Source organism: Chlorocebus sabaeus, chromosome 11 (genome assembly GCF_047675955.1).
Source record: "Chlorocebus sabaeus isolate Y175 chromosome 11, mChlSab1.0.hap1, whole genome shotgun sequence".
Lineage (NCBI taxonomy): Eukaryota > Metazoa > Chordata > Mammalia > Primates > Cercopithecidae > Chlorocebus > Chlorocebus sabaeus.
In genome coordinates, this window is record NC_132914.1 from 93966635 (window position 1) to 93978940 (window position 12306).

At 37.8% G+C, this 12306-nt stretch overlaps 1 protein-coding gene across 4 annotated transcripts in view; it reads left to right on the forward strand.

Annotated features, from left to right (window-relative positions):
* Window positions 1-12306, forward strand: part of CFAP54 (cilia and flagella associated protein 54) — a 377198-nt gene that overhangs the window by 139857 nt on the left and 225035 nt on the right. For 3 of the 4 annotated variants that reach the window (XM_008004317.3, XM_037996664.2, XM_073021022.1), the window contains exons 33-36: window positions 232-462; window positions 3937-4079; window positions 5905-6086; window positions 7636-7863. In XM_008004317.3, the coding sequence (XP_008002508.3) occupies window positions 232-462; window positions 3937-4079; window positions 5905-6086; window positions 7636-7863 (784 nt within the window). The remainder of the gene's footprint in view (window positions 1-231; window positions 463-3936; window positions 4080-5904; window positions 6087-7635; window positions 7864-12306) is intronic. The other variant, XM_037996665.2, reaches the window with a different exon arrangement.

A 12306-nucleotide genomic window follows, 5' to 3' on the forward strand; every position in this document is an offset into this window, starting at 1 on the left:
GGGTTGAAGACAATACGTGGTGTCTTTGTCCCTGGTGCTTATCTCTGTGCCTTTTTTTAACCACCCTGGTTCATATTTTTAGCACTGCAGAAATGATAAATAAGCCAGAAACGTTTGCATAAGGGCAGTCAAGTGACTTCTTGATGTATTCTTTCTAAATTGGAATGATTCTTCTTTATTAAATATCTGAAAGTTTTTGTGTAATTTCAACACTTCTTTCTCCCTTGGCAGAAATAGGAGAACCAGTGTTAGGAAAGCAGCACAACGATACCTGATAGATTACTTGAATCCTCTAATATTAGGTTATGTTAAAAGAAAGAGGTTCCATCGTGTATCACTTGAAGAGATGCCCTGGAGAGCTCAGATGAACCTGTATCTAGCAGGTGCACACTTTAACCTGGTTTTACAAAAGCTAGGGGAGCGTACGAAGATGAAATTTGGCTCTTCACATATGATGGTCAGGTATAGTATATTATTGATGAAAAATACTTTTTTAGTTTCATGAACATGGATTGTATTTGTATGTTCAGAGCTCCAATGGTGCTAACAACTTAAGGAAGTTTACAGAGTACTTCTCATCTTTATACTGGCTGTATTAGTTTGTTTTCATACTGCTGTAAAGAACTTCCCGAGACTGATAATTTATAAAGGAAGGAGGTTTAGTTTGACTCACAGTTCCATTGGGGAGGCCTCAGGAAATTTATAATCATGGTGGAAGGGGAAGCAAACACGTCCTCCTACACATGGTGGCAGGAGAGAGAAGTGCAAGCAGGGGAAATACCAGATGCTTTTAAAAGCATCAGATGTTGTGAGACTCATTATCATGAGAACAGCATGGGGAAAACTGCCCCCATGACTCAATTACCTCCACCTCGTCCTGCCCTTGACACGTGGGGATTTTTACAATTCAAGGTGAGCTTTGGGCGAGGACAGAGAGTCAAACCATATCACTGACCAGTGGTTTATTTATTAAGTTTTAATCTCAGAATCTTTCCCAATTACATGCTGGATATAAGTGATAATTTGGTTACAGCTTGAATATGTTTGTTGATCTAGCTTTCAGTGCAAGGGTAAAATGTAATTCCAAGAGAAGTTTAATATGAATTATATAATAAATGTAGATATTAGTAGGCATTAGTCAAATGTCTATTTCATAGAGGCATAGTTTAAGCCTCTATCAACAGAGGTCATATTTACTCATCCAATGTCAATTTTCTATCATTTACTCAATAGACATTTTTAAGCTCTTACTGAGTGTCTTTGGCTAAGTGCTGTGGGAGATAAAAATAGAAGATACATACATAATATGGAATACTTTGTAGCCATTAAAAGGATGATGTAAAGTCACACATTAAAAAAAGAATACTTATTGAGTACCTATTAGATACAAGGCACTGAGCTAGGTGCAATGGCTATACAAAGATGAACCAGATATACTAATTAGGGTCTGATAGCGTATGTCACAAATGCTCATGAATAGCTTGTAATGAATGGTAAAAGGGAAGTACAAATCCAATCTTCTTTATTATTGGAAGAAGGCTTTTCCTCTAGATTGGAACTAGCAATACACGTTTCATAGGGAGGAGCCACTGGGCCTGGGTCTTGATGGATAGGCAAGGTTTAGAAATGTGCAGAGAAGGAAATAGTCATTCTCAATAGCTGGAAGAACATGAGTCAGAGCCCAGGTGGAAAACACAGGATGCGAACCCCAAATAGTCTGACCACAATCTAGGGTGTATGAAAGAGAGTGGTGTGAAATAGAAAAGGAGGCTGGAACTAGATCATGGTGGGTCTTAAATGTCTATTAAATCTGAGCTTTATTTTACATACAGTAGAAGATTATTGAGGGTTTTTGAGCAGGGCCATGATAAAAATGTCTCTGGCAGCAACTTACCAAGTAGATTGGAGGAAGGAAAGACTGGAGGCAAGACATGAATTAGAGGGTATTTATTTCAGTAATCCAGTGAGGAAAAAATGCAGGTTGAAACTCACAATCAACTTGGTCCCAGTTTCTGTTTCTCCAGAATTTTGGTTAAACTCACTACCAAACTGAACCTTTGCAAAAATGTCTCCAGATAGACCATTTTCCTGTGTGGGCTAGACCAGACTGGCATTAAGAAGCAGTTAGTTTGCCTGACTGACTTTGAAGGCATTTGGCAAAGGAAGCCCTTCAGAGGGCAATGACAGGGAAAACAGTTCAGAACAGATGGGCTTCCTTACCCTTCTCTGAATTCTGAGAAGTCACTGGGCTCCCAGTTGTACATGACCCTTCATGCATGATCACTTGGCAACACAATAACACAATGATCAAATTTGTGTCAGGATAACTTGGAGCTAACTTGGATTTTATTAAATCTGTTAATGTATACTCAGTATTTGTTATTATTTTATTTTCCATAAATTATTGGGGTACAGGTAGTATTTGATTACATGAGTAAGCACCCATCACCTGAGGAGTACTGCACTATATATGTTGTCTTTTAAACATTACCCCCATCCCACTCTTCCCCCCAAGTCCCTAAAGTCCATTATATCATTCTTATGTCTTTGCATCCTCATAGCTTAGCTCCCACATACCAGTAAGAACATATGATGTTTGGTTTCCCATTCCTAAGTTACTTCATTTAGAATAATAGTCTCCAATCTCATCCAGGTCATTGCAAATGTTATTAATTCATTCCTTTTTATGGCTGAGTAGTGTTCCATCATATCTATCTGTCTATCTATCTATCTATCTATCTATCTATCTATCTATCTATCTATCTATCTATCTATCTATCTATGTCTCTCTACGATCTATCTATCCATCTATCTCTGTCTATCTCTATCTATCTATCTATCTATCTATCTATCTATCTATCTATCTGTCTGTCTGTCTGTCTGTCTGTCTGTCTGTCTGTCTATCTATCTATCTGTCTATCTCTCACAATCTCTTTATCCACTCGTTGATTGATGGACATTTGGGTCAGTTCCATGATTTTGCAATTGTGAATTGTGCTGCTATAAACATGCATGTGCAAGTTTCTTTTTTGAATAATGACTTATTTTCCTCTGGGTAGATAGCCAGTAATGGGATTGCTGAATCAAATGGTAGTTCTACTTGAATCAATGTTATTTCTTTTTAAAAATACGGTCTAGGCATTAAACAAACTTGCATCAAAAATAATGAATAATGAATATAAACTATTTATTATTTTTGATGCAAGATTGTTTAATGCCTAGACCTTATTTTTAAAAAGAAACGACGGCCGGGTGCAGTGGCTCATGCCTGTAATCCCATTACTTTGGGAGGCCAGGGTGGGCGGATCATGAGGTCAGGAGATCGAGACCATCCTGGCTAACATGGTGAAACACTGTCTCTACTAAAAATACAAAAAATTAGCTGGGCGTGGTTGTGGACGCCTGTAGTCCCAGCTACTCTGGAGGCTGAGGCAGGAGAATGGCATGAACCCAGGAGGCGGAGCTTGCAGTGAGCTGATATCATGCCACTGCACTCCAACCTGGGTGACAGAGCGAGACTCCGTCTCAAAAAAAATAATAATAATAAAAGTAAAAAAAAGAAATGACCTTAATCATGGACACATTGCTCTATATAGTAATCATTGTCACTGAGTTCTGTTCAAATCAGGTGGTTTTAAGTTGAAATAAATTGTTCTTTCAGAGCTTACAGAGTGGGCACAGATATTTTTATTTCCATTTTCAAGGGCCCTTTCAGAGAAATATATATTGATGTTAAAATTCCTAAGAGCAAAATTACATTGTATAATTTTAAAAGTTAATGAAAACATGTTGGGCTTTGATTAAGTGCCAAAATCCTTCATGATTTAAAATTTGGGAGTACTCACAAATGTTTTAAAATAAAAATAGATTGCATTTGACAGTTTTAATTCAATTTTGCTTATATTGTTTTTTAATGTGATTTTTCCCCCCTTGCAGTTTCCGATCATTTGATCCTAACATATTCTCACTGTATAATTCAGGAACAGTATTACCAACAAGAAAATTGACTGTAGAAAATTATAAAGCAATGCTTGATTTCCTCCTTACAGCCAAAAAAAGAAAGGCCATCTTACCATCAGGTAAAATAAACACGTTAGTTTATTATCAAATTACCTCTAGATTTTTATTCACTAAACAACACAACACGCATACACATCGTGGACACACAAAGGTATACACACAGTTTCCCAGAGGACAGCAATTTAGTTGAGTTTTGATATTTTGTAGGAGATTCTTGTTTGCTCTATTTTAAAAAATTTCTATAGTTTTATGATATTACATTTATTTGGAAATATCTATTTTGTATTTTAACCTTAGCCAATTTCATTGTTCAGCAAATATAATGTTTTAAATTAAATATTCATAGCCTTTGGTGGTTCAAGATAGTTGAAGACTTGCTACAAACATACTCCTACAAGCAGGCACCCAAACTATCATAATAGCTGATTTTGTATTCAGGGGAATCCACCATTGCCCTAGGATTTCCAGCCAGCATCTTTCAAGAAAGCTCCCTCTAAGATAAATGAAGCCTTGTTATCTAGTCAGGTGACAGGGGGCTCCAAAATGTAGAGACATGCAATGCAGGTAAACAGGGTTCTTTTTTTTTCTTTTTGAGACAGAGTCTCGCACTATCACCTTGGCTGGAGTGCAGTGGTGATCTCGGCTCACTGCAACCTCCACCTCCTGAATTAAAGCGATTCTCCTGCCTCAGCCTCCCAAGTAGCTGGGATTACAGGCGCATGCCACCATGCCTGGCTAATTTTTTGTATTTTTAGTAAAGACGGGTCTTCACTATGTTGGCCAGGCTGGTCTTCAATTCCTGACCTTGTGATCCACTTGCCTCTGTCTCCCAAAGTGCTAGGATTATAGGCGTGAGCCACCGTGCCCGGCTGAAAACAGGGTTCTTGATCAGGGTGCGCTCTGGAAACTGTAGTTCGACAAACCTGACTAATTCCCACACCCCTTTCCTGCAAAGATGGTGGAACCTGGACACTTTCTAACCAATGATACGGTTCATTTCACAAATAAAAATTTATTTCTAATACCTTTAGGCTCTGACAGACTCACTTATATAGATGTTTAGTAATGACATTTTAAGTGCTGTGGGATTTATTGCCAACTAGAGTTCTTGGTATGCCAGTTAACTGCCCCAGGAGTGTTAATTTATGTTTGAGGTACTTGGCATGCTTTCTGATTTCTTCTAGGATATAGATTAGACTTCACAGGTATGTGCATATCAACTGTGTATAGTGAAGTATTTGAAAGTGAATTCCATAGCCGTAGAGTCTGATTTTTGAATATAGATTGTAGGATATAGTTTCTTGAGTTTTTTTTTTTTTTTTTTTAAACTGGCTCTCTACCTAAGACCGACCATGAAATTGGCAATGAAATATTTTGCTACCGAGACTTACTGTCTAATGCAGGGTTCTAAGAGGAAGTTGGTGGCAGGAGAAAGCCTTCTTTTTTATGCCACACCAGCAGGGGAATGCATGGCTGAGGTTGCTGCACGGCCTAACTCCAGAGGTGCAGCTCACTTTCTGATATATGTGTCTTAGGAATGGCCTGTTTGGGAGGAAATGAAAGGACAGTGGTATTTTCTATTGTTCCCTTCAAAAAACATGTACATTCCTACTTCTGCATTGTCCCTTTTGCCATCGACTTTGTCTGAAATGACGTTCTCTGTATTTGCCCATATAGCTAAATCATGCCCATTCTTTAAGACCCAAATGTCTCCTTCTCTAGAAACTTTCCCTTGTTCATTGTATCTCTGATAATCTTGTCCTTTCTCGAAATTTGTGTACCATTTGTTACCTGAATTACTCATTTGATCCTTATCACCTACTGTGTTTTCTGGAACTTAATTCTATGTTTTTAATCATGTCGTATCTTACTTTTGTACTGTAGATGCTGAAGAATTTTCTACATTTATTAATTCCAAAATGAGTGACGAAAATATGTCCAAGATGCAAACAGTTTATGACTCAGACTCTCAATCAGGTTCTAGTGCTAAAGAAAAGGACCGAGGAGCAAATTTGTGTATAATGGATCATTTTATGAAAATCTTTTTATACTGCAGGAGAGCAATGGTAATGCAATCTTTCTTGTTTGCAGTGTTGTAGACAGAAATTTCAGCCCATGAACTCGGGCGTGTAAGATACACTGTGTTTATTTTCTTACTATACATAATTTTAGTTGTGACTTTGAGACCTCATCTTGCTGGGTGAGCCTAAGTCACTTTTGAGGTGTACCGGCAGTGATACTGAGGGCATGTGTTTTCCAGTTGTCAGGCAGAGTGGGGAAGCTTCTTTAGTCATTGTCATCCATCCACCCAGAGCCCAGGTGGCCTTTTCCCCATTCATGCAGTTCCTATGAATATGCATGCACCTCTCTGCCGAGACTTGGGGTTCTCTCATAATGCAAGGGGTTCCTCTATGGGGACTTGATCTCTCTTGGGGGTACCCAAGAGATCTCTCTCTTCTTTCTAGCACAGGGAAATATCTTTCTAGGCTACAGGAGAACCCTGCCCCTGCCCCTGGTCTCCTTCTTCCCATTACTTCCATGTTCTCTCACATGCTTTTCTTTCTTTTTCTTCTTAAATATTATATGAGACATGATTAAACCCAGAATTAAAATTGTTAGCTACAGAGAAATCAGTTTCTTGTTTTCATGGCAGGAAGGGCATATACTTTAAACTCCTCAAGAGGTAAGGAGAAATCTATCCTTTCTAGGTAAGAAAGGAAGACAGGTTCTTATATGCCCCATGGAGTGGACAGTGATTTTTACATAATGTAATGTAAACCTGGATCACCTGTTTGACCATGAGCATTGAATCCTATCCTGGCCTCCAGCTTCAGGGCCCTGTAAGGGCTGGTCCTGAACACCTTGCAGAACTCAGCTCCTCTTACTTTTGCTGCTGTTTAGCTCACTCCCATGGGTCAGCAGTCTTGAAAGCACTTAGTTTGTTCCATCCTCAGCCCTCAGTTTCACCTTGCTGTTCCCTGAGCCTCAAATGTTCTTCTCCACCCAACACCCTCACTGCCACTTTCACATGACTTGTTCAATATTCAGACGTTTGCTTAAATGCTACCTCATCAGAGAGGACTTCTTTCCTGACCACCTTGTCTAAAGCAAACTGTCCTGTCATGCTCTGTCAGGTTCAAACTCATTTCTGCTTTATTTTTCTTTATAAAACTTCTTATTGCTTGAAATTATGCTTTCATAGGTCTACTTTTCTAGTGTCTGTCTCCCGAAATGAACATAAGCAGTGTGAGGGCAGACCCAGTTTCCCTTGCTCGCTGCTGAATTCCCAGCACCTAGAACAATGGGATTTTTGGAGTCAGATGACTCCAAGTCAGATGACCCTCAGCAAGTTATCAGTGCTGAACCCATGGCTCCATTTCCTCATCTGTAAATTGGGTAAAATACTGGTACCTAGTACACACTTACTTATGGAAATTTTTGTTCGAATTAAATGAGATAATACATATAATGGTGTCTAACTCATGTAAGTGACACTAACAAATGATGTTAGTTATTTTTACTACTGACGTATAATATTTGCAAAAAGATGAAGTTTGTTCAGAGATCTCTAACTTTTGGAACTTTGAGGTCTTTTAAATTTTGTGTTTGTCATAGGTTCTTGCTCATCGTGGTGGCTATTGGACTCTGCTTCAGAACTGCTGTCGGGCCTTATGGAACTTTACTCAGGAACTACAAATAATTCTTAAACAGGCAGTGGATCTTGATAAAACATTTCCTATTAGCCAAGATGGTTTCCTCTGCACCTCTGTTTTACCATTCTATTTGGGGGCAGAATTACTTATTGACATGTTAATACAACTACAAAATACCAATTCTATTAAGGTAAGGACACTTTGGTAATTATTTTTATTATGTTCAGTTAAAAATATCATTGTACTGTGCATCTCAGTATAAGTAGAAACTGACATTTTTCTTGATTTCTCATTTGGTTTGTCTACATTTCATTTGCTTCTCGTTATAATTTTGTTTACAATATATAACTTGCATTGATGTTAACTAACAATAGCTTAGCCTGAAAATTTAGTTTGTTATAGGGAAGGGAAAGTAACATTAACTGAACTCCAGCCCCTACATAAATTAGCCTTAATGTACTTAATCCTTATAACATTTTTTTTGCCAGATAAAGAAATAGATTCCAAGGAAGATCACATAGCTTGAATAAAGATGTGATCGGTTGATCTTTATTCCACTGCTTCTCTGTCCTGTTCTATTATTCTGGTCTGCTAGAATTTACAGCCATTTAACATTTATCACACTGTAGTTTAAAGCATGGAAATAAAATGGAAGTAATATAAATAGAATGTAACCTAAACACATTGAAGATTAGTAAACACATACACACGATGCACCATGAGGCTTATAACATTTCTAGAGGAAAATATTTGGCAATAGCAGAAAAGACAAAGAGGGCAAATTATTAAGGCTTTTACACTTTATATAAAGTGGCACAATATTAACTCTAAGTGATAAGGATGTATTTGATGATCCCTTGAGTAACTAGTAAAAAGGAGATATAGCTGAAAAGTCAATGAAGTAAAAGGGAAGACTAAGTAATGCTCAATTAAGTCAAAAGAAGGCAGGGAAGAAGGAACAGAAGAACACAAAACATGGGACAAAGAGAAAACAAGTAGGAAACATTCACTCTAACTCGATGATATCAGTAACTATATTTAGTATAAGTGGGTTAAAGATGCCAAATAAAGGGTAGAGATTGTCTGACTGGATAAAAAAGCAAGACATATATACCTGTCTACTAAGAGAAGCACTCTGAATATAAATAAACAGATAGATTGAAAATAAAAGTATGGAAAGAGATATACCATGAAAACCGTAAAGATAAAAAAGCTGATGAGTCTGTATTATTAGACAAGATAATATAAATCAAGGAGCAAATGAGAGATAAAGAGGGACATTTCGTGTTAAGAAGAGCATCAATTAATCAGGAAAACATACCAATCATAAATATGTATGCATCTGATAAGAAAAATTCAAAATATATTCTGGACATCCAAAGCTTGAAGAACTTCCTGGATGATAAACACATTGATGTGTCAGGAGGGTGACATGCACTGATTCCACAGGGAGAGGGCATGGAAGCTCTGTATCAGGGACCCTCTCAGACTTCACCCCATGTACCTCTTCACTAGGCTGTTCCTGAGTTTTCTTTATAATAAAACTGTAATTTAAGTACAGTGCTTTCAGTGAGTTCTGTGAGTCATTCTAGTGAATTATCAACCTGAAGGGGCTATGGAAATTCATGAATTTATAGCTGGTCGGTCAGAAGATTAGGTGACCTGAGATTTGTGGCTGGTATCTGAAGTGAGGGCAGTCTTATGGAGGCTGGAGCCCTTAAACCTGTGGAGTCTGATGCTAACTCTGGGTAGTTAATGTGAAAACTGTGGTACAGTAAACCCAGGTGGAATGGAAACAGAGCACAAGTGCACATGGTGTGTTCACCAAGATGGGTCATATGCAGAGGCAAAAATAAGTCTTCAAAAATGTAAGACTGAACTCTTAAAGAGTATGTTCTTTGATCATTACAGAATTAAATTATAAAGGGACTGCCATAATATAGGAAGAAAAATCTCCAATTATCTGGAAATTAAATAATACAATTCCAAATATCCCATGAGTCAAAGAAGAAAACACAAGAGAAATTAAAGAATATTTGAAACTAATAATAACACATCAAAATGTATGGCATTCAAATGAAGCAGGGCATAGAGGGAAATTTATAGCTTTAAATGCTTAATAACATATAACATCAATTATCTAAGTGTTTATATATAGAAAAAGAAGAGCGAATTAAATCTAAACTAAAGAGAAGAAAGGAAATAGTAAAAAGAAATAAAGGAATTTATAAGAGCAGAAATCAATTAGATAAATACAAAACAAAAACAATAAAGTCAAAATTTGATCTTTTAAATTTAAAATTATTATTAAATCTAGTGTACTCAGAAATACTGATGAAGACAAAAGGGAGAAAAGCACAAATTACTCATATTAGTAGTGGAGGAGGGATATAACTACAAATCCTATAGATATTAAAAAAAGGAAATACGATCAATTTTTGTTAACAAATTTGATAGGTGAAATGGACATATTTATTGGAAAGCACAACTTAATCTGACAAAGAAGAAACAGAAAATATGAATTGCCCTAAATATACTAACAAGCTTGACTTCATAATCAGAAACCTTCACATAAAGAAAATTCCAGACTCACAATATTTCTCTGGAAAATTTGAGCAAACACACGTGGAAGAAATAATAAATTTTATACCAATGATTTTTATTTGTGAAAATGTATGGGGTATATGAGAAAATTTGTTACATGTCTACAATGTGTTGTGATCAAGCCAGGGTATTCAGGGTGTTCATCACCCAAGTATAGTACATTTTTGTAAAGTACAGTCATCCTCCTCTATCAAACATTGCATTTATTCCTTTTATCTTACTGCTCCTTTAACTCGCTTGTCTTCATCCTCTCCTCTCACCTTTAACCCCCACCCTTCCCAGTCTTTGTTATCTACCTTTTCAGTGTTAACCTACATATGCTTACATTTTTTTAGCTGCCACATATAAGTGAGAGCATGCAATATGTGTCTTTTTGTGTCTAGCTTATTTCACTTAATTTTTTTTTTTTTTTTTTTTAGAAATGAGACCAGCTTAACCCGAACAGATATCAACTAGAAAAGTGTGAACTAATATCCCTCATGAGCATAGACATAAAACTTTTAAATGAAATGTTAGCAAATCAATTGTAGCAATATACAGAATATGCAAATGATGATATAATATATAAAATATATGCAAATGGTGATCAAGTAGGGTTTATCCCAGAAATTAAGGCTAACATTTGAAAATCAATCAGGCCAGATGTGGTGGCTCATGCCTGTAATCCTAGCATTTTGGGAGGCCGAGGCAGGCAGATCACCTTTGGTCAGGAGTTCGAGATCAGCCTGACCAACATTCTTTTTTTTTTTTGAAAAAGCTATAGGCTTTATTGAGCAGAGAGTGAAAGTACAAATCTTCCACAGTGTGGAAGGGGTCCTGAATGGGTAGCCAGAGTTAGATTATACGATTGCCTTTTAAACTCTTTAAAGCGGGAAATACATATAGCAGGAAGATGTTACCAGAATGAGAAACAAAGGCAGTAAATTATTTTGTGACATGTCTTAGATTTTGAGGAAAACCGGAATTGCAACTTAGGTTTTATCTACTTTATGACCTTGCAGCGGCATGGCAAAGGAGACAGGATCTTACAGGACTGTACAAAGTATGTTTGCAAGAAATTGAAATTGGGAGTATAGATAAGGTCCGCTGGTCATAGAAAAATGGGCAGTTAACATTCCTATTACTTTAGTTTTGGGGGAGGGGGAGGGGAGAGAGGGAGAGAGGACACAGGGAAACTTACAGCAAAATTTTTGCTGTTTATAGCTTTCTTGGGGAAGAAAACACATGCACACATCCTGGTGTTAGGAATATTTTAAGCATATATCTTCAATATTATTCATCCAGGACTGAAGTAAGTCGTGATGCAGGAAATGAGTGAGTTTCACAGCTTTCTGAGCCCCTACTCAACCCAGGAAGCCCAGCTGGCACCTCCTCTCAGTCCCCCCTCTATTTTTTATTTTTTATTTTTTATTTTTAATTTTTATTTTTTTGAGACGGAGTCTCGCTCTGTCACCCAGGCTGGAGTGCAGTGGCGCAATCTCGGCTCACTGCAAGCTCCGCCTCCCGGGTTCACGCCATTCTCCTACCTCAGCCTCCCGAGTAGCTGGGTCAGTCCCCCCTCTAAACAGGACTCCCAACTGCTGTTGGGAACTGGGTGGCACAGCCTGACCAACATTCTGAAACCTTGACTCTACTGAAAATGCAAAATTAGCCGGGCGTGGTAGTGCATGCTGGTATTCCCAGCTACTCAGGAGGCTGAGGTAGGAGAATCACTTGAACCTAGGAGGCAGAGGTTGCCATGAACCAAGATCACGCCATTGCACTCCAGCCTGGGCAACAAGAGTGAACCTCCATCTCAAAAAAAATTAATCAATATAATTCACCATATTAACAGGTGATATGGTTTGGCTGTGTCCCCACCCAAATTTTATCTTGAATTCCCACGTGTTGTGAGAGGGACCTGGTGGGAGGTAATTGAATCTTTCCCATGCTGTTCTCACGATAGTGAATAAGTCTCATGGGATCTGATGGTTCAATAAGGGGGAGTCTCCCTGCACAAGCTCTTTCTCTTTGCCTGCTGCCATCCATG